Raw genomic sequence first — 22,644 nt, 5'->3', positions numbered from 1 at the left:
AACTCACAGTGAGGATTTTATACAGTAACAGAGACTACATTGCCTAATAATATGTTGAGACAAACATCTGTCCTAACTGCATTTATGAAAATAATGTACCTGTGTCGACTTACATACAAACTCAAGAACAAACCTACACTCCCTATCTCGTATGTAACCCGGGGACTACCTGTATGTATATATATATTTATATATATATATATATATATATATATTTTTTTTTTTTTTTTTTAAGATAAAGTATAACATATTCATAATTTTGCCAATTTCGTCCTGCTGCTGTGACAACTTTAACAATTTTTTCATTTCTGCGCTTTGTTATTCTTGTGACAATTTTACCCATTTTTTTTTCATTTCTGCGCTTTGTTTTTTTTGTTCAATAAAGGGACGTTTTCTCTAGAGGAAGAGAAGCTTTAAAAGAAAAAGCAAAGATCAAAAAACATAAGATAATGTTTCCTCACCTTCACAGCTTCTCATAAAACACCATTCCACCCTCCTAATCCCTAAACCAGCAGGGTACCAGATGAAAACTATTTCCTTCTAACAAACCTATGAACTAAGAAGAATCTTCTTTTCATTATTGCCAGTAGAGGAAATAAAGATATAGCTTCTGTAGACAGTCATACAATTATGGTTAAGGCAAATATGGGGTTAACTTCAATTTTCTTTTCCTTGAGAATGTCTATAAAGGTCTCTCTACAAATAAGCCAAGCAGCAATGATACAATACATATCTGTGACATTTTCATTCTTTACACAAGGTATTGTATTCTATATCTTACCTACGGTAAATTAGAATGCAGGCAGAAAATAGACTTTTAAAATGAAGCTGCTCATTCTTATTCTTCATATTGTATTGGTAAGATCTATATTTCTGTGACACAGCTAGGAGAATAGATGCAAAGAATCAAAAGGGAAAAAAGAAAAGAACTCCAACCCTTTTAGTAAAAGCAGAACTGGAGCCTTACCTTTCGACTTGCATAGTTGTCCAGGCTTTTCCCCTTTACTGAAATTACTGATTTCACAGCACTCTATGAGCTTCTTTCAGTGTGCATTAAAAGTCAGATAGATCCCTTTTTCCCTCTTATTTCCTGGCTGAAGGGCATTCAGCAACATCCAGCTTCTACTCCCCCAGTCTTAGACGACATATACATGTCAGATGAGTGTGGACCCAGATTGGCATGACTGTTCTGTGTACCGTCTCCCCTCAATGTTGTTCATCAATCCACCCTAACAGATTGATGAATGACCACCAGGAATGATCGCTGTGCATTCCCATTTAGGAGAGAACAGCAAGGTGCTGCTAACTTGTCCTCCCCCCGCCCTCCTTAGAACAGAATTGCGCTGTGTGTCTAGGGCTTGTTCATTTATCTTGCACTATAAACAATCACAAAATAGCATCACAGGGATCTAATGAGTGTACACACCCTTACTGTCCATAGTCTGTCACTTTCATTCATTAAACTTCAGTTCTATCAATCATGGAGATATGTGGGCATTTCCTAGGACAATATGCATGCATATACACCTTGCCTAGGAACACCCACCCCTACAGACTGCAATTTACTCATCAAGACATTTTCATATTTGCATCTCCTAAAGACATCACTGGATGTAAAATAGGGTATGTAAAGAAAATGTAAATTGTTTTACTAGCATGTTGGAGAGGGGGATAATTAGGAACCAGGGAAGGCTAAACATAAGCAGTTGCTTTCTCTCCTTGCAGTGCCTTACAACACAACACACAACCCAACCTCTTTGGCTGCCTGCAGTGTCCCATATCCCTTTTATTTTTATTCCCTTCCTCTCTTTCTTCTGCTCTCACATTCTGGAATGCAGGGGACTCTGTGTCCTTCAGTACAATGCAGGACTGCTGCTCCTTAATAATGTGCAATGATGTCAAAATAGGGACCAGTAGCACTGAAGTTTATCTCCAAGCAAAATCACCTTTTCTTCCCTTTCTTCTACCCCTGAGTATCCCATCTCACATTACTCATTATAGTGTCCCTAATCTTATTTAGGAACATATACTTATTCAAAGTTGCCGCCCAGGTCACTTGATGGCACCAGTTCTGAGGCAGTGTTGCTTATTCACCTGCAGTAACCAATCCCCAGTGGTGCTCTTGTACGGACATCTTCTCCATTGTCAGAGGGTACAGCTGGACAGCACAACAGACAGTGACATGGACATTAAAAGAGGATGCTACTGAATGTAACAAGGAAGAAGCAGAGAAGACCCAATGCTGGAGCATCACATGACCATGGCTTTCAGTGAGTTAAAAGAGCAAAAAAAAAATGTTGTTCCCCCCAGCAATTAGATGGACAAGAGTGACAGAAGGAGAAGGAAGTTCTTCAGTTTTAGGAAACAAGATATATCATGTTCACAAATGGTATATAGTAAGCCCAACAAGCAGTTTTTTTGCATTGGTTTATATTACACAGCGCAACAAAAAAAGTTTTTTTTCCACTTGCCAAGGATTATTCAATATATTTAGTGTATTTCAGGTCTGCTGAATCCAGAAATGACATCAGATTCTTTGAATTGGCTCTAGTTCTTGTGATAAAGGAATCGGAATAGCCAATTTTACCAACAACAAATGTTAACACAGCATATTACTATCAATCTTTATTTAAACTGATGTTTTTCATTTTATATATTAAACAAAGCATTATTTTCATGAAACTTTCATTTGCCTTCTTTTTATTCATACATTTTCTTTTTTTACGGAAATATGAGTTCTTCAAGAAGAAGTTGTTTAAATAACTCTAATGTTTTCTGCTACATTTGTGCAAAAACAGAGAAGAAACATTACAGAATTTGTGAAACAAGCAAATCTTGCATATTTTGGTACTAAACTGGGGGACCAAGATAAGTATTGGGCTCCCCATATGGTATGCAAAACTTGTGAAGAGTGTCTACTTCAGTGGAAAAATGGAAAACTAAAAAGTTTAAAATTTGGTATACCTATGGTATGGCGAGAGTTCAAAAATCATCATAACGATTGTTATTTTTGTGCTGTGAATGTAAAAGGTTTCAATATATACAAGAAAAACAAGTGGGAGTACCCTGATTTGGAATCAGCAAGACGACCTGTGCCGCATGGTGCTGATATTCCCATACCAGTGTTCAGTACTCCCTGATATTCCTGTATCCGACATGGAGGATATACAGGGTTTGGAGTGTAATCCAGGAGTTAGCACTGGAAGTGAATATGAAGGAAGTGTTTAATCAGACCAGCAGTTCTCCCAAGAAGGGCTCAATTATTTAATAAGTGTCCTATTTGTCAAAACAAGCATCTGAAATTTTAGCATCTAGGCTAAAAGAAAAGAACTGACCGGAAGTTAAAATACCATTTTATAGGACAAGAGAGGTGACACTCCTACCATATTTCAGTGAAGATGGAGACTTTGTGTACTGTTGTAAAATCCCTGGACTTCTAGCCCATATGGGAGTACCAGAATACCAAGCAGAAGACTGGCGGCTTTTCATAGACTGTTCCACTTGAAATTTGAAATCTGTTTTACTGCATAATTGGCAACTGCTATGCATCAATTCAAATTGGTTACTCATCAAAACTTAAGGAAGAATATGAAAATATCAAAATGGTCTTACAAAAGCTTTGTTATCATGAACAGCAATGGTCCATATGTGTTGATTTATTAATGGTGAACTTCCTAAAGTGGATACACAAAGTTCCCATGTTTTATCTACTTGAGGGATAGTAGAGCAAAGCAGGATCCCTGGAAAAAAGTGACATGGCCTCCAAGGGAAAACATGAAAAAAGGTGCAGAGAACATCATTAATGACCCTATGGTTGACAAAGAAAAAAATCATTCTCCCTCCACTACACATAAAGTTGGGATTATTTAAGCAATTTAATAGAGCTCTGAACAAGGACAGTGATTGCTTCAAATACATTTGTAGATTCTTCCCTGGATTGAGTACTGAAAAATTAAAAGCAGGCATCTTTGATGGACCCCAGATTTAGAAAACTGATAAATGATTTAAATTTCACAAGTTACATGACTGATACTGAAGCTTCTGCCTGGCACAGCTATGTCACGGTTGTCAATAACTTCTTGGGTAACCATAAAGCACAAAATCATGAAGAACTGGTACAAAACTTGTTCTTAAACTCTAAAAATGAGGGTGCTACTGTGAGCATAAAGGTACACTATCTCCATAGCCATTTGCAAAAATTTCTAGAAAACCTTGGTGATTTCAGTGAAGAAAGAGAGATTCCATCAAGATATAAAGGTGATGGAAGAAAGGTATCAGGGCAGATGGGATAGACACATGATGGCAGACTACTGCTGGAGTCTTCAACGTGATTGTCCTGATCATCAGCATAAAAGGAAATCATACAAACAAAGTTTTTCAATGTTATGTAAATATACTGAATAAAGAATACATTTAGAAAAGGAGGGTAGAAAAGAGAGTAGGTTTTTTATAGGCAAATAGAAGTTCAAACATTTATTAATAATAGATTTTAGTGGTCAAACAAAACAGAGAAAATGAGAACACAGTGCACAGTATTACCACTTTTCAACAATGATCAAAAAGTATGTCAAGTTCCCGAAGTTATATAATGTTAATACTGCACACTGTGCTCTCTGATTTGTTTGAAAATAATTTTTAGAATAGTTGTTCTATGTTACCAATAGGACCACAAAAATCTACTAATAATAAATGTTTGAACTTCTATTTGCCTAAAAAAAACCTACTCTCTCTTCTACCCTAACTAGGCTGGGCAACCCAAAGTATATCACTTCAAGTAATTGAAAAAATGCCTCCTGACATTTCCCCTTTCTTTTCTATAGAATATATTGACATTAAATATTTCAAAAATTTAATTTTGTATACGTAGACATATCTAGTTTAATTTTGCTTACTTTTCATGTTTAGTTTTCTATGAGGTTATTATTGAGGTAATTATTTCAAAAACTGGAGCCAATCTAGCAAAACCAATACCATATTTGGAATCTGTGCATCAAACATAACATATAATGACTTTATTCTGTTTGGCACGAAAATGTTTGTGACCAACGTTATTATTGTAGATGAAGGTTCTGCTGAAAAAAGATTAATATTGCAAGGATTAGGTGTAGTCACTCCATAATACCTTCTTAACTTGAGAGGTGTCACATCACTAAACAGAATGCATTCAACCACCATAGAATACTTACTGTCCTCTTGAGGTATGAACTAGAAGAGTGATTAATGTAGAAGTGGCTGGGCATATGCAGTTCAGCGCAAGCATTGCATATTTAAATTCTTCTTCACATACAACATGATCTGCAAAATAAATTCACATTCACGTATTAAAGACAGATTAAATATCAAATCCAGCCACAAAATGTCTTTTCACTTATCCTTATCTTCAATGTTGTTATGAGTCAGTTTTTCAGAGAGTTTTGGAGATTTAATTTCAACATAACAGTTGTAACAAGTATTTTAGGGGGATCAGTAAGGATAGCCCCATATTTGTCTTGTGACAGAGTTCATATAAGTCTAAAAGAGCGCTGTCGAGGAGTGGCACCCCTCCCTCTTTGAGTATGTGGTTCCATAAGGTCAATGAGATCCAGAATATGGAGGACCTCACTGCTGGTCTCTACCACAGAGAGGAAAAGTTCACTGAGACATTGGCCCCTTGGACTATGTTCCGAGAGACAGAAGAATACAAACTTTGGCTGGGACTCTGGGATATGTACTGAGGTCTGGATTTATGTGTTTGGGGCTGAGGTTTTCCTTTTCAGGACGAGGCTCTCCTCCCTCCATATTGTGTTTTGGGCTTGATGGTAGAAAAATCTGGTGTATAATGCCCTTCCTACTCTTTACGAAAGTGCGAACTGTTATCCTTCATATGCTCTATTGTGAATATATTGTGATTTATTGTACACATTGTTTCTTTCCCGTGTATCCATGCTCTGTTCTTTGTTCATTGTTGTAAATTTTCGGAAAAATGTTAAAAATAAAGTGTTTAAAAAGAAAAAAAGAGTGCCATTACCAAGGCTAGGTTTCGGCTTTGATTGTCCTGGCAGCCTTTTTATTCTTTTACATGGTTATTTATATTGGACATTCTTGCCTTCAAAGATCATATGACTGCTGTGATGTTGCTAATTCTGACTGTAAAGACCTGTGCCACCTGTGCCAGACCTTATTGCTGCAAAACCCTCCCAGCGCTCGGCACTAATATTGGGCCAGCACCCACTACTGCTGGCTGATTTTCTGTTGCTCGGCTCACACTGCTGGTCTTAAACACTAAAAAACACTAAAATTAGGACCTCCTTTTGTGTCAGCAGCATGCATGTAGTGAATCCATGCAAAGCATTCAGTGACACACTAGTGCTGAACTAAAGCATGTTTATGTGCAGGTGCTAAATGTGTCCTTGCAGGGACTGCAGTCGCTTGCTTAACCAGATCTTTTTAAGCAGCCTCCTTCACAGATGCCAAACTATTGAAATGTATGCCTATCACTAGCACTCACAGCCCCCTCCATCCACCTGAAATGTCCCCCTGCCCCATTTCACAGCTCTCCAGCCACCTATAGTTCCCCAAATTCCCTCCACATCACTTACCACCTTTCAGTGCTCGCCAGCTATCCAGTCCACCACAGATTTCCCTGCCCTATCACCTCCCTTTATAACCCTTACAGTGCACCTCTATCTCCTTGCAGTACATTACAACACAACATCTAATAGAAGTAGTTCCTCAAAGACCTATTCACAGCCACCCACCTACTTCCACAGCTATCTGCAAATACCAAAGTGCAGGTTCTAGGAACAAAATCATACATTTTTAGGGATGTCAGAGAAAACATTTTACCTGACTATACCTAAACTTTGATATACTATCAAAGTTTTTGCTCTGACCACCAGAATCAGTTTTTCTGTTTACAATTGACCAAGCCAGTTTAGAATTTCACTTATCCACAGGATTCACATCTTATATCACATCTCTACCTGACTCAGATCCTGTCCTGTAGCATGGCCAAAAGAGTTGAAAGGATAACAGATATCATTCAATATAGTATAACACATTCTAAGAATGAACCAAAGGCAAAGGTTATCAGGGTTGTACAAAACTGAACACCCACAGGTACATTTAGCACATTAAGCTGACAGCTACAACAAAGGTCTTTTTTCATAGTTTTACTGAATGACTTGCTTTATAAATGTCCTCCAGGAAATAATTCATGACGAGTGAGTAAAAAACCTGTCACTCCTTTTTGCTTGGTAGCACTACATTATTGCATGTCTTGAGTTAAAGTGTTTTATGTTTAGCCCACCAAATCACCAGAACAACAAAAATTGTTTGAGAAAAGCACATTTATATTGAGGCATGTCATGTCAGGCACTGATCAGCTGGCACCTTTGAACGCATTGTGAGAGCATAGTACTAAATGCCAGGCTGATTTGCTGGTTTAAGTAAGATTTATGCATGACCATTTTGCACATAGGCTTTAGAAAATTAGCACCGATGTGTCAATCTGTGGTTGTCAATCAGTGGTAACAACATGCTAATAATACTGCTTTTTCAGGCAGCAAGATGAGCATATATAATGGCTTCTGCAGGCAGTTTTAAAAAAACAAATGATGACAGCAGACTCGGGAAGCTTGTTCAGGGTTTGGTGTTAATACAGGGTAGAGGGTTGTTTTGTTTTCAGTAAAAGGGAGAAATAAAAGTTTGCCTGCATACTTTACAGCATCTCCAGAGTATGGAAGCACTAGAGATGGCAGGATGACTATGCTGAGCTATAGGAGCAGCCCCTGTCCCTGTCTTCCCTGCATTGATATATGCCGTTTGGTCATTGGCAACAGAGAACGGCAGACTTTGAACTCCTCCCGACTCCCAAGGAGCAGGCCCTGTAATTACATCACATGGCTTTCCCAAGTGACTGAACAATTAAAGAAGGGGCAATTGATTGTCTTTTTCTGCTCCTTTTCCCTCATCGAGTCTAAGCTCTGCTGTCCAGGACTGTAAGAGGCTGCTTTTCCTGTGTAAATATGTTTATTATTAAATACAGAGTTTCTAGCGTTTGTGCCTTTTATATCTGCCTGGAGTTTAGCTTTAAACTTTTGATTTGCAGATAGTAAAATGTGAAATTAAAACAAAGCAACACTTCAACCGAATGATAAGGAACATAAACTGTTTTATGTGATCTTTATACTCATTAGAATAGGTTGATGTGGCTCACTACTGGAATAAAAGCTTTTACTTTATGCAAATGTTCTATCTCAGAGGAAAATCAACAACGATAATTCTGTTATCTTCTAACAAAATCTCTATCTAGGCAGAACATTACACTGAATTATTATACACAATGGGAACATTTAGAAAAATATGTTTTCAGTTAATACCTTACTTCAGAATTCATTTTGCTAAACAAGTTGTGTTATATATTAACTTCTTTTTTTACATTAAACTTAAATGATGAGGCTAATAGACTTGTATGCCACAACATATACTACATATACTACAGCAAAAACAAGGTCCATACCTGGCCATCAACACATGATAAATTAACAAGGCAACAATAAAGTATTGGTACATTACAGTGTTGCATTTAGGTAACAATAGATATTGCCAGTTCTTCATAGCAAAACAAACTTCATAATTAATTATTTTACTTTTTACTCTTTTTTGACTCCTGTGCTCTCTGTCACCTATTAATTGATTTACATTATAAGCTTGCAATGATGTTTGTATGAAGCAAAATCTTGAGAAAGCTGGCATGATGCTTTGTTCTTTTAAGAAATGGTGCTCTCCTGGACTGTGGTAATCTTTTGATGACAATAACAGTTAACTGATCAACAGTCATATTGGTGAAAATTAGTAGCAGAACTTCCCTATAGATAAAGATTTTAAACTGCTGCTATTTAAGCTCTTTTTGCCTATTTGTTCAACTCCTACCAATAAGCCCTTGTCTGCATTGAATATAGTATGAGGAATTACTAGGACCTCTACTCTGTATTATCTAACCTCCTATTAATAAGTATGAGATTCTTTATATGGGCTTCTCCTGTGAAAAAGAAGAAGTATGGTTTTACCCAGAAAAAAAGTTGATTTGCCAGGAAACTGGCTGGGCAATGATTTGACTCTGACAATGCTATGGCCAGCTCCCTTGTTTTATCCAACAATTTGGGCATATATTGGTTCAGTAATATGTCTTAGGAAACTGACTTTCACTGGCCAAAAAACAACAGTGGTTAACCATGTCTTTCCCATTTGTCTGACAATTTGATTTGCCAACCTGGTTAGTATTATTTTTTAATAATTTCTTTTAGTTTGCCCCTTACTATCCATAATCTCTTTGCACTAGATTGTACTTGTTTCCTAAATATCTGTGCCTCTAGTTATTAACCTATTGCTTGTTTACTCATCTGTCACATTTTTCTGAATGTTTTATTTATCAAACAATACATTGGGCAAAAAAAAGTAGCATGACCTGAAACTGGCAGCTTGAGCACACATTTTTGAAGGGCTCCTACCACCTTTCAGGCACTCAAATACCATTTACAGACATGTCCAGAGAGAGCAGGCCTGAAGCAACAGGATGGGCAAAAGGCCTCATGACAGGGGGAGTATAGAAGGCTGAAGGTGGGGGGGTTAAAAGTTCAGGGGAAAGCTTGGTGGATGGTGAAGAGGGGGACCGCATGGCTGTGTGTGGGGTTAAAAATTTAAGTGGGAAGGTTAGAAGGTTGAAGAGGGGAAGGGACCTCAGAGCAATGGTGTGGAGGAAATAGAGGTTTAAAGTTTAAGTAAAAAAAAAAAAAGATATAAAAAAAAAAGAGAGGGGAGGTAAATGTGGGAAAAGCTGGTGTCATGATTGGAGGGGATGATGAAGGGGTGGTGAAGAATGAAGGGTTAAAAAGAAGTGGTCTTGGGGAAGGGAGCAGCACTTTTGAAAGAATTACTAGTGGACTGCATTCCCACCCTCCCTCCCTATTTTTAGGGGGGGGGGGGGGGCATTGTCACAGCAGCAGGCAGGGGCAGGTTTTTGTTGTTCGGGTCCATGGAAGTTAGAGGGGGGTAATGGAAAAATATAGAGGAGATGGGGACACGGAAAAGTTTGGTTTGGGACAGTAAGGTTAGCCTTGCATGACACTTGGTTGTTGTGGAGGCTAAGTTGGAGTATGGGGGTCCGCTAATTGTCCCTGAGGCGGGGTATGAGCGCCTGGGGGCCTGGCAGGGGAGCGGAGACAGCCGGATTACTAAGGAAGATTGGTGACTTTCATGGACCTGCAAGAAGAATTGTTCCGGTTTATACTTAAAAATGTTATTACTATAAAATTGTTGTGTTTAAGAACATGGTGTTAATAAATGGGGGCTGCTGTGGCCAATTTTTCTTCCAAAAATGTGTAATGGTCCTTTTTTGGGGGGTAAGTGGATGTTGGGGTGTTTAGATCAATTGGTTGCAGCAGTGGAGGACTTCTTATGCTGTACCCTGGTCAAGGAAGGAGACAGCAGTACACAGGAGATCTGGCAGTATATGCTCACTTGTGAGACTATTGGGTGAAGACTTTTGGGTGAAGTTATGTCCAAGATATAACCAGTCCTTTTAGACATCTATGAGGCTAGATTTACAAGGTGTGGAGTGGAGAACGCCTTCAGTGACTAAATCTGTTTCAGCAAGGAGTCTCTATGAAACTTATCTACATGACACCAATGCAGTGGATGTAGTAAGGCCCAGCACATTTCCAGACACTCTTGTGAGCTGCATAGTGCCTCTATTCATTTGTGGAAACCAAACTGTTTCTCAGCTTTCTGATTGAGAATTGCCAGTCTAACCTTCTTTTTGGGCAGTAAGTTACATAGTTACTCCTGCACCAGTTCTCCAACTATTACAGTCTAAAAGGAACTCCTATTTAAGGACCTTGATACAGGCACTGCCTAGATCTGAACTAAAGGTCTTGTTTTTCTAGTTGGAGACAATTAAACCTCCTTAGGGTTAGACAGGATTTACCAAGGTTTCCAAAAAACATCTTGTTTGGCGTTGAGAGGTTTGCAATTGGAAAGGGAAAGATACTTATATTAACAACAGCAGGTTTTTCTACAATCATTGATAGATCAAGAAAAAGTCAAGAAGAAATAATACTCAAGCGTAATAAAGTAGTATGCATTTTTAAATTCTAGATGATACCCAAACATTCTGTATTAAGCTAAACCGAGTACATTGAATGCTGTTCTCATGCCTTCTGGGCTCTTGAAATGTGAAAAATTGTAAAGTACACATTTATAGCATCAAAGAAACCATTATGAGAGTAACTTGAGAATAGGGCCAATGGGACATCAATGAGACCAAAGTATCTCACAAAACATTCCAGATGACTATCTTAAGCTCCAGCTGGATAAAATAAGGGAATTCAGCCACGTATCCTTGATGTTTCCCCTGTCAACTGATCATTTGTAAATCAGAAGCAAACCTACATTTTGCACCATTATACAGACCTAGCTGGACTTTTTACATATATGACTAGCTGTTGCTCTAAGTTCTTCAGCACCATCTACTTTCTCTAATAAGGCTCCAGGGACCTTGAGAGTACACCAAGGTCCAGATGTGATGCACAAAAGTGCCTGCTTTTATTGGTGCTGACCTTTATATAACACTGGGGTAGGCCACAACTCAGTACTGTAGCACTTTTGGACAATTTCTAAACTGGGTATGCATATGGATCATCTTCAACAATGGGAACTTTCTCACTGAACGTTTCCACCAGATTCACCCCTCAGCCATGTCCCTAAATGGTATTGTCATTATTTTAACATATCTCTGCTTTGTGCAGCATCACTTGTTACACAAGCTCTCCAACAATTAGGCCAAGTTCTTTGGCTTGGGGGTCCTCTTTATATCAGTTGGACAGGTCTGCCTGCTCCAGGTTTGCCTGTTTGGACAGTTGTACCCCCCTCAGTGTACTGACCTAGTGGACTAAATTCTATATATGTGTAAGAATACCCCAGAGGTCTAAAGGATTGTTTCTTGGGCTATTTACTGGTAGGTTAAATCCCATGAACAGGGTTTCTCCATTATTCTCTTGTTTTGGCCCATCTGCCTTTTCTTACAGCAGGCTAGGTACAGTTTGTCTCTACTAGTTATGCTACATCGTGCTGAGAGTCACCATTTATGATATGTCCTATGATGGGGCAGATACAGTATGTGCGCACTGCTCCCTATGGTGTGGACTCCAAACTGTCTCTGTTCTTACCACGCTCCTCATGTTATAACATCCAGTTTACTCGGCTCTAAAATCACATTGTCATATAACTCTCTGAGGAGTTACATGTCTTTAGTCACATGGTGTACAGTCACTTCCCCCATATACTCAATCTGTTTCTCTGTATCTTTTCTACTCAGTCATTCATCTGGTAACATGTTGTTTGATGTTCTCATCTGCTTAATTTAAAGCATGTACTAATCCTACTTTGGAAATAAAGGGGAACCACCTCATAAGTGTTTCCCAGGACTAGAAGGTTTAGGAGAATGTATACACAAAACACCAACAGATTTACTGCTGAACCGAAGGTGTAGAGAAGAATAGTACAGCTATGTATTCCCCTACATGGCAGAACAAAGACTAAAGAATGATAGATCTGTGAGTGGATGACGCTTTACTGCATTGCATGGTGTTTTTAGTGTAACACTAAAGACTAGAAGCTTGAAGGGGAGAACAAAGTCTTACCTTTTCCTCATTCTACTTCATTGTCCATTCATCAGGGAGGATTTGGTGACAAAGCTACGTAGCCTAGTTAGGATGAGCATAAACATTTCAATCACTTTAGTTTTTTCTTGAAATGTTCACTTTCAAGGTTTAAATCAATAGGAGTAAAAAAAAGAAGTCCTTGAACCTAGTATTGTCACTAAAATTGCTAGGGAATTCTGGAGACCTGTGGGGCCCTAAAATAAACACACAATTTCACTTTACTTTAGTTTACTGTTCCCTATATTGATGATATTACTATGTATACATCCTACAGGCTTTCCACACAAGCCCCACAATTTTAGCGGTAACATGCTTAGAAGCTTTGTAAATCTCTCAAAAATTTGGTGACTGTGCGCTACAATTCGTCCTGAAAATTGAAACTTTCCGTCAATTTTTAATTTTATGCCAAATTCAAAATTGCCAGTTTTGCCCATCTCTTGTGCCTAACTGCAGTGGGGAAAAGGAGAGTCATTGACCTGGCTATGCTTTCTGGTAGGGTGGCTGATTAAAATGATAATGATTTTTGTATTTCAGCTGTGTATTTAGTTATTTGCCTTGAGTTCACAATATTATGAAGATAAATTACCTCATTCATCATGCATCTTCCAGTAAAACATTATTATAGCTATATTGTAATACGAACAGAAATGCAAAATCTGTACACCTGCAGTGAATGCTTGGTTGGTGACACATCCACTACCTTATAAATATGCCTCTAAAGAGTTTATTATAATATTCATAAACTTTTTAACATTTTTAATAGATATTATATTCTTTTCTGTCTGTTACACCAAAGATACATTTTTAGACGTGTCTAGTTTTTATTATTATTGTTGTTATTATTGTTTGATTTAATGTATTTGTTCTGAAGTAGAGCAGTTAATATCTCAGTACATGTTTCATTTTCATTTCATGAGATAATATTTTGTGACACTGTTCTCATTTCAGTGAACATTAATATCAATACACAATAAAACAATAGGGCACTCTGATAAAATGCAATAATGAAATTCCAAAATATAAAAAAAATATATATTGTAACTTTCTAAAACTGCAGAAAAAAAGTTATTTACTCTAAAACTGACTAGATATAAAGGAAAATTTTACTAGTCCCCAAATGATTATATCATTTCAAAATCTCTTTAATCCCCAGCATCTACTCATAGATGAAACATGTGCTGTATTGTCTCAATTATGAAGAAATAAAAAGAGTATAATAAACACCTTAAATACTGACCAATTTTTGGAAGTTATTTGGAGTTAGGATCTTAAAACAAATATTAATATTAGCTCACCCTAAAGTGTATTGGCTATATTTATTTTTGCCTGCATTGGTAACAATCAGGATTCTGTTTTCTAGTTGCACAAATCTTGGACAGCAGTTTGTACTGAACGAATCAATGGTTTACTAAAAAAAACTTGTGCTGTAATGGCTAGTTTAGTGATTTCTTTTAGTAAATATGGCTACAATGTTGAGTTTATCATATTAATATACCAATGAATTTGTCTACATAGCTCATCTAATTGGGCTGATTAAACATGTAGTGAGGTGGCAGCAAACACCTTGATGAAGGCAGAAGAGATTTGGCATCTTTTTCTATTCACTATTTTCATGTTTCATCTGTGCTTATTGTGCTGTTCACTTTTTCTATCCACATTTTTATATTTATTCCAGTAAAGATAGCCATGTATATCTTTTTTTGTGTAATGTCTTCAAAATATTACCCAAAGCATAATACATTTGAGAATGTTTACTCATGTGGATAGAAAAACCTTTTTTATACTTCAAGCCATCCCCCGAGTTGTTGTCCCTTTGAGTGCAATTTCTAATTCCTGTCTGGGTGGTTACACACACCCCCACCCATTTCTCTTCCCTCTTGGTTCCCACTCCTTCGCTCCTTACCTTTCTTGCCCTACGTTATCTCCCCTGGGACAATCCACTACTATTCTGTTTCCCTTTCGCTTCTTAGTAATTTAGATTTTTGTTAGGTCTATACATGAAATCTGATCATCTGCAAACTTATACCCTTACAGGGATGTGTACACTGGAGTATCTAATAAGTTTTCAATCTGCCTTGCAAATAACTCCTGTGTCAGTACCAGAGTGGTATGGAGAATTCCTTCTCCCACCCACATAGGGGAACTTATCAACATCATCTCCAAGTAAGCCCTTGCCTTAACATTGCCGATCACCTTCCACCAGAATGCATGGTGAGATGACGACCCAAACTTCAATTCTGTTCCTGCTTCATAAACCTTGGTCTTCAGTTTGGGAGTTCCTTAAATATAGACCCCAATTCTAGTCCACTTGTTGCTAACATATTAGCAGGGGACTGGGTTCTTTACCTAAACATGATTGTTTGTTACCAATGCCTACATTTGGAAGCTTTTCTTGTGATTTCAGGTGTTTATATTTACTATATTTTAGATTCTACTTATATGATTAATTATGCTTTGCCTTGACCTAGAATTCTTTTAGATGACAATATGTTGTGGAGGTTCCTCTAGTGATGTATGAATAATGGAGCTTTTATTAGTCCCATGTCTAAGAGCAATATTCCAACTACAACCATCCCTTGAATTATGTGAGACTCTTTTTTTCTCCCTGTGATTGAAACTTGCTAAATTCCCCTTTACCTTGCGCAAAGTGTATTCTACCCCCTTTCCTGGTCTTTCCTTTATATACCACTTACAATGACATACTCATGTACTAAAAGCAACCACTCTGATACCAAGATCATTTCCCAAAATATGAAAGGTCTCAAAATACCTGAGAGGAGGACTTTACTTTTTAGAGAACATAAGAAACCCTAAGCATTGTATTCCTTTAAGAGACACACCTAAAAAGGGGCCATATACCTAAATTGTGTAATTCTTACTTTTCTTCTGTTTTTTATGCAACCGCACCTATAGATAAATCTAAGGGAGTAACTTTTTATAATCAGTAAAGGCTCATCCTTCTCTCCCATCTAGGAATTAGCAGACCCTAATGGCTGCTTCCGTTTCTTACTATGGCTCTTGGAGGGAAGAGGAGTGACATTGGGTAATGTTATATTGCCGAATACAGGCCAAGTGCATTTCTTCCAACATGTTCTATCACTTTAGAAGTATTTTGCTAGGAGGCAATATTAAACCTGCTTTATTATACCTCCAATAGGAAATTTTCAATGATCTATGAGGCTCCTAAAAAAATGAAACCATTGTTAAAATCACTGCCACAGATGATTACTTGGTGTGCCATTTTTCCCACCGAGGGAGACTATACCTTTTTTTCAGGGTACATTATAAATATTCTCGTATTGACAATTTTATTTTGTCACAACCAGATTTGCTATATATGTGGCAGGCAGATATAGGAACTCTTTCCAATTTGAGGAATTTTCAATGATCTATAAGGCTCCTAAAAAAAGAAATTATTGGTAAAATCACTGCAACAGGTCCATCCATATTCAGGGCCCAAAGCACTTCTATTTAAACAACAGGCAAGGTCACATTGGGAGCCTGATCACGTGCCCATATCTTAAGTGCCAAATTTTAACTGCAATGGGAATTAATCCAGGGAATTGACACAGGAATTGCAACAGATTTGGACATATATTTATACTCTGCAAATCCCATCTCCTGCCTCTGGACTGATTCATCCACCTGGACTCCAACTCATCCTCTGCTGGTGCCATTCTGAACTGCTCTTTCATCAAACTATCTCTTTGACTGAATCATCATATCCCACTCCTGGAGCTCACCAAGCCTAGAAGCATCACTTTAACCTTTATTACAGGACCGTTTCTCGTGGACATCAGTTTGCCACATTGTTTATTGTACGCATATGGTTCATAGTTATCTGTTAAAATGTATTTTTCACCCCGCACTCTCTTTTCTGGCACTACTCCCTGTCCTCCCCGGTCTGATAACTCATTGTATCTCTGCTCTTTCACTCTCCTGATTTCTCTGTCTTTGCCTCTGCACCTGTATTCTCTACTCATACTTTCTGATGACAACTCACCCAACCCTGGTCTTTCCACAGCCTCCCTCTTCCATACATTCTCAGCAAGACACTTCCTTCTCCTAAACTCATCCCCATTCACCCTACCCAAAAGTTTTTACCCCCTCTCTCTGTCAGTCTATTGAATGCCAGATCTGTTGGCAATAAATTAACCTCCATACACAACCTTCTCCTTTCTAAATCTCTAATGTTCCTGGCTCTCACTGAAACTTGGCTTCTTGGCTTGGCTCCTCCTCTGACCCTGCCTCTGCTGCTGCTCTCTCCTATGGAGGCCTGCACTTGACATATACCCCTAGACCTGGCAACAGAGTAGGGGGTGGTGTGGGTCTCATTCTCTCACCTAACTGTACATACAGAGTCCTTCCTACCCCTCCCTCTCTCATTTTCACTTCTTTTGAAGTCCACTCTGTCTCTTCAGCTTCTTACCCCTTTTTGTGGCTGTTGTCTACCGCCCCCCAGGCCCGTATTCACAATTGTTGGATAACTTTGCCTCTTGGCTTCCACACATTCTTTACCATGACCTGCCCACCCCCATCCTCGGTGACTTTAATGTTGCAGTGGATGAGCCCAACCATCCTTCCTCAGCCAAACTGCTCTCTATTGCCTCCTCATTTGGACTCACACAGAATATCAATTGCCCCACACACATTGCTAAACATACTTTGGACCTAGTATTTTCAAAACTCTGCAAACTCACACTCCTTGACAACTCACCATTACCCCTTTCTGACCACAACCTTATCACCTTCAACCTATCGAACTCTTGCCCCCCTTTGCCACATCGCAGACCTGATCAATGGCAGAGAGATATCCATAACCTTGACCACAACCTATTCTCAATCTGCCTTGCGGCCCTAGCCCCCACTCTGTCCAAAATCACCTCCCCAGATGAAGCTGCCACCCAGGTAAACCGCTCTCTTTCATTGGCTCTGGATAAAGTTGCCCCTGCCACCTTTTGCTATCCCCATCCTGCAAACCCCCGACCCTGGCACAACAATCACACTAAACAGCTACAAAAAGCTGTTTGTGCAGCTGAGCGCAAGTAGAGAAAATCTGGCTTCGTGGACTACAAAGCCAAGCTACAAAGCTTTAACACTGAACTCACTGTCACCAAGCAAAATTACTTCTCTGCTGTCATTTCCTTCCAAGCTTTCAACCCACGCAACCTCTCTCTACAATTGACTCCCTCCTAAACCCCACACCTGCTCCCCCCACAACCTTCTCTGCACAAAACATAGCCACCTACTTTAGAGATAAAATTGACAAAATCAGAGATAGTGTCTCTGCTCACTGAGCCACTCCAACCAAACCCACCACATTCACCTGTAAATCATCACTGGCCTCCCTCAGCCTTGTTACTGTGGATGAAGTTTTACTCTTCTCTCCCATCATCTCTACCCTCACTGGACCCCTCCCTACCCTCTAACTACCATCCTATCTCCCTCCACCCATATGTCTCCAAACTTCTTGAACGCCTTGTCTACAAAAGACTCACCAATTACCTGAGCACCAACTCTCTTCTTGACCTTCTCCAGTCTGGTTTTCCAGCTGCCCATTCCACTGAAACAGCCCTTACTAAAGTGGTCAATGACTTCATCAGAGCTAAGTATCAAGGCAACTTTCCCCCCTTCTTCTCCTTGATCTTTCCTTTCCATTTGACACTGTTGATAACCCCCTTCTAATACAAACCATGCGCTCCATTGGTATCAGTGACACTGCTCCCTCTTGGTTTGCTTCCTATCTATCTGACCGCTCCTTTCATGTTTCTTTCAGTGGTAATTCCTCCTCGCCCACTCTCCTCCCTGTGGGTGTTCCCAGGGGTCAGTTCTTGGACCGGTTCTCTTTTCTCTGTACACCTCCTCTCGGTGGTCTCATATCCTTACAGTACCATCTGTATGCTGATGACACTCAAATCTATCTGTCCACCCCTGACTTGTCTCCTTCAGTCCTTGATAAGGTCTCATGCTGTCTGTCAGCCATCTCATCATGGATGTCTGACCGATTCCTGAAACTCAACCTGGATAAAACAGAACTCATCATCATCCCCCCCTCAAATTCCAAATCTCCCCCTGACATATTTTTACCTGTTAACAACACTGTTATTCGGCCCTCCCCTCAGGCACATGTCTTGGTGTCACCTTTGACCTTGCCTTCTCATATACCCCCCATATTCAGACATTTTCAGGTCCTGTCACTTTCATCTACGCAACATCTCCAAAATCCGCCCCTATCTGTCCCCAGAGACCAAAAAACTCCTTGTACATGCTCTAATCCTTCCTCATCAAGACTACTGTAACCTCTTCCCCCGTGGTATTCTACTAACCCGACTCTCTCCTCTACAATCTATTATGATTGCTGCAGCCAGACTCCTCTTCCTCTGCATCTCTTTGCAGTTCTCCACACTGGCTTTCATTTCACTTTAGAATCAAATACATAACTCCTGTGCTATGCCTTTAAATACCTCCACAGTTCGTTTCCCACTTACGTTTCTGACCTGGTAAAAAAATAATCCCCCAGCCACTCTCTCTGCTCCTCCAATGACTTTCAACTGACTTCCTCACTCATCACATGCATGGCTACAAGACTTTTCTAGAGCTGCCCCAATTTTGTGGAACAGTCTTCCCCGTCCTATTCGGCTTTCTCCTATTTTCTGCTCATTTAAAAGAGCACTCAAAACCCATTTTTTCAAACTTGCCTACCCATCTTTTTCTGTCCTTTGAAACCGTCACTACTTCCCACCACTACATATCTCCCATCCTATTGTGTGTGAAATTCCCCCACCTACTAGATTTTAATCTCTTCGGGGCAGGGTCCTCTCCTCCTGTATCACTGTCTGTATTTGTTTGCCATTTGCAACCCCTATTTAATGTTCAGTGCTGCGTAATATGTTGAGGCTATATAAATCCTGTTTACTACTACTACTAATATTAATAATAATAATAATAATAACAGGTGGATACCTGGTAGGCCATTTTTCCCACCGAGGGAGACTATACCTTTTTTTCAGGAGTTCATCATCATTCAATTCTACCATTTTAAAAGATGTACCTATGCATGTACATATCGGTAATGCTTTACGATCATTAGGTAAGGAATGTTAGGGTAAACAATACTTCTAATGTATCAGCAATGACTTTATGGGAGGCCCATAAATGCACAATCAGAAAGAAACTCATCAAGCTAGGGGCCAAAAAGAAAAATGAAAAACAAGTTAAGATTGTTTTGTTAGTGAGAGAAATTGCAACCCTGTCAGCTTCCCATAAACAAACATTAGCACACAGTCTAGCTGCAAACCTGGAAAAATGCCAGGTTTTGTGCAACCTATAAACCAATTTTTTTGTTACACACTGATATAAGGCTTTTAGCCAATTTTTTTGCAACCTGCATCCTACCCTTTTTGTCTCAGATTATTGGCCTTGATCTGGTTGGTTTTATGCAAGGACAGGAAACAGACGACAATATAATTAAGGAAATAAAACTAATACATTGAATTAAAACTGCTGAAGTGGATAACCTGTTATTATCAACAGATGTCAAAAAGCCATTCACCTTATCTAGGGAGTATATATATGCAGTATTAAGGCACTTAGGACTGCAGACATTTATGTTGTCATGGATTCATTCATTGTATTACTTACCTCGTGTTAGGGTGAAGGTTAATATAGTATTTTCTGATTATATTGATATTGAGAAAGGTACCCAACAAGCTGCCCCCTTTCACCATTTTTATTTTTATTAACCCTGGAACCCTTTATATAAACTTTTTAGAAAGCTCAGGATATTTCTGGGTTTACTGTAGGATCAAAGACATATAAAGTAGCAGCATACACTGATAATTAGTTGTTTTTATTACCAACCACTTACCAACCATACCTGCTTTGATAAAGAATTTTATGTTTTTCAACAAATATCTAATTTCAAAATAAACTTTTTAAAATCAGCAGCTCTTTATATCTCAATACCTGATGCCCAAAGTACCTTGTTAAAAAATGATTGCCATTTTAAATAGGTGAAAAGGCATTACCCTATCTAGGGACCCACTTAACATCACATTTGGGAGTTATAAACTTATAATTATGTCCCGCTTCTAATACCATTCTGCAAGATCTTACTAAATGGTCCCCTAGGCCATTTCTTTGTACAGTCACTATTATACAGATGATACCATTCTTCTCAGAATATTATATATGTTTCAGACAATCTTGATAGGGCTACCATCAGCCTACTTGTAAAATATGCACTCAGCCTTTACTGAGTATTATGGGCCAATGCCTAGAATCAGCTATGCTTATGTTAATAACCTAAGTCTTTGGCTGGCATGGGTTTCCTTAATATTCATTACTATTTCCAAGCAATTAGTCAATTTTATCAAAAGATATTGACTGGAATTGCAGTAAACACTTTAAAGTTGGGGTCACTTTAGAAATGTATTCGGTCTTTAGCTTTAATGCCTTGAACTAAAATAATGCATTTACACCCATCAAGTTGAGAAACTATCCAACTATAGGGCCCACATTGAAAAATTTTCACAAACTAATCTCTAATGATTTAGCCCCAAAAGTTTTGGTACTGTTTACCCCACTACTAGTCAATAGGGTCTTTGTTCCAAGAGAAGACAGAATGTTCTGTGTTTTAGATGGCCCTAAAGCTTACCTTTACAGAAAATCATATTTCTGTATACTAAATAAAAAAAAAGTTTGTTTAGTAATAAATGAGCTGTACATTATTTTATTTTTTTTAAATAGTAATAAATATCAACATACCTGCAAATTTGACATGAAACTTGTTCTCTGGTTTCAATATCTGAACATACAGAGGGCAATTTGGAGCAAAATCTTTGACCGCCCATGCCCTTAATATTGTTTGATGATCCTAAATGGGAAATCAGTATTAGAATGTGTCCTTTAATAAGAACTAAACACATTAACAAGGCAAATTCAACAGAAGCAACAAAACGAAGGTTGTTTTGTATACTGGAAAGCATAAACGGGGATATGATGTTATAGCAGCATGTTGTTCATGTCCATCACGAGTCATGCTGGAAAAGGTGCAGTACTTGCATTCACTTACTATTCTTCATGTTGCCAAAACAAATTAAAAGAAACAATTTCAAAGAGACAAAGAAAATAGGAATCGCCCAGTAGCCATTTTGTTCAGCATTATGTAGTAGAAGGCATTCTAGGTTAGGATTTTGATGCAGTAACAAAAAGATATACTAGAGAAGCCAAAGGGTATTTGTTGAAACATTTAATTAATTCCAAGTAATTTTTTTGCAGCTAAACTACCGCAACTAAACCCATAATGCCTAACATTTTGAAAAATATCTAGTCTGTAAATAGCGTTGTTTATACAGCTGATTGTCAATTAACCCTAAAGTAAGATAGTGTTAGATTACTCAGATATTTTAATGCATTTTACTGCATGAAGAAAATACTAGAGAAAGCATCTTTTAGACTATCATCAAATTCTTCTACCGTCCTTTGAAATAACTGCAAATAGTTAAGTATTCAGATCTAAGTAAACTGACATATGGATATTTACAATTATATTGATACATGACAGAATGACAATTTCTGGCCCCTGTGACTCCTAAAATCCTCTTATAACCCTATATAGTAACAGGTTGCACAACTCTAATCCCCAAGTACATATTGTTGGGCAAATATGTGTATATATCTAAAACGTTATTGGGTGGTCAGAATAAAACATCAAATGTAATATCCATGGTGCCATTTCTACTTACAGCTGCTGTCCTGTCTTCTTCACATCTGCTGCTTAATATAAAGCATGCCTCTGCATCATCCATTCTAAGAAAAGAAAGAGTTGATGAGCTAAAAGAGAATAAAGAACTAGTCCAGAAAAGCTGATTATCACATTATAAGCTCTTGAATGATAGGATAAAGAGGGGCAATTAAAAGGGATACAATTCATTGCCATACA

The 22,644-nt window shown here is 38.4% G+C and overlaps 1 protein-coding gene across 1 annotated transcript in view; it reads right to left on the bottom strand.

The window, feature by feature from the left end:
• Positions 1–22,644, bottom strand: part of KCNT2 (potassium sodium-activated channel subfamily T member 2) — a 206,311-nt gene that overhangs the window by 136,415 nt on the left and 47,252 nt on the right. The window contains exons 7-9 of the mRNA XM_072420086.1: positions 22,448–22,511; positions 21,468–21,576; positions 5,187–5,295 (exon numbers count right to left, since the gene is read on the bottom strand). Coding sequence (XP_072276187.1) covers positions 5,187–5,295; positions 21,468–21,576; positions 22,448–22,511 — 282 coding nt within the window. The remainder of the gene's footprint in view (positions 1–5,186; positions 5,296–21,467; positions 21,577–22,447; positions 22,512–22,644) is intronic.

The sequence above is a fragment of the Pyxicephalus adspersus genome, chromosome 8, assembly GCF_032062135.1.
Source record: "Pyxicephalus adspersus chromosome 8, UCB_Pads_2.0, whole genome shotgun sequence".
Taxonomy (NCBI): domain Eukaryota; kingdom Metazoa; phylum Chordata; class Amphibia; order Anura; family Pyxicephalidae; genus Pyxicephalus; species Pyxicephalus adspersus.
This window is presented reverse-complemented; position numbering and strand designations above follow the sequence as displayed.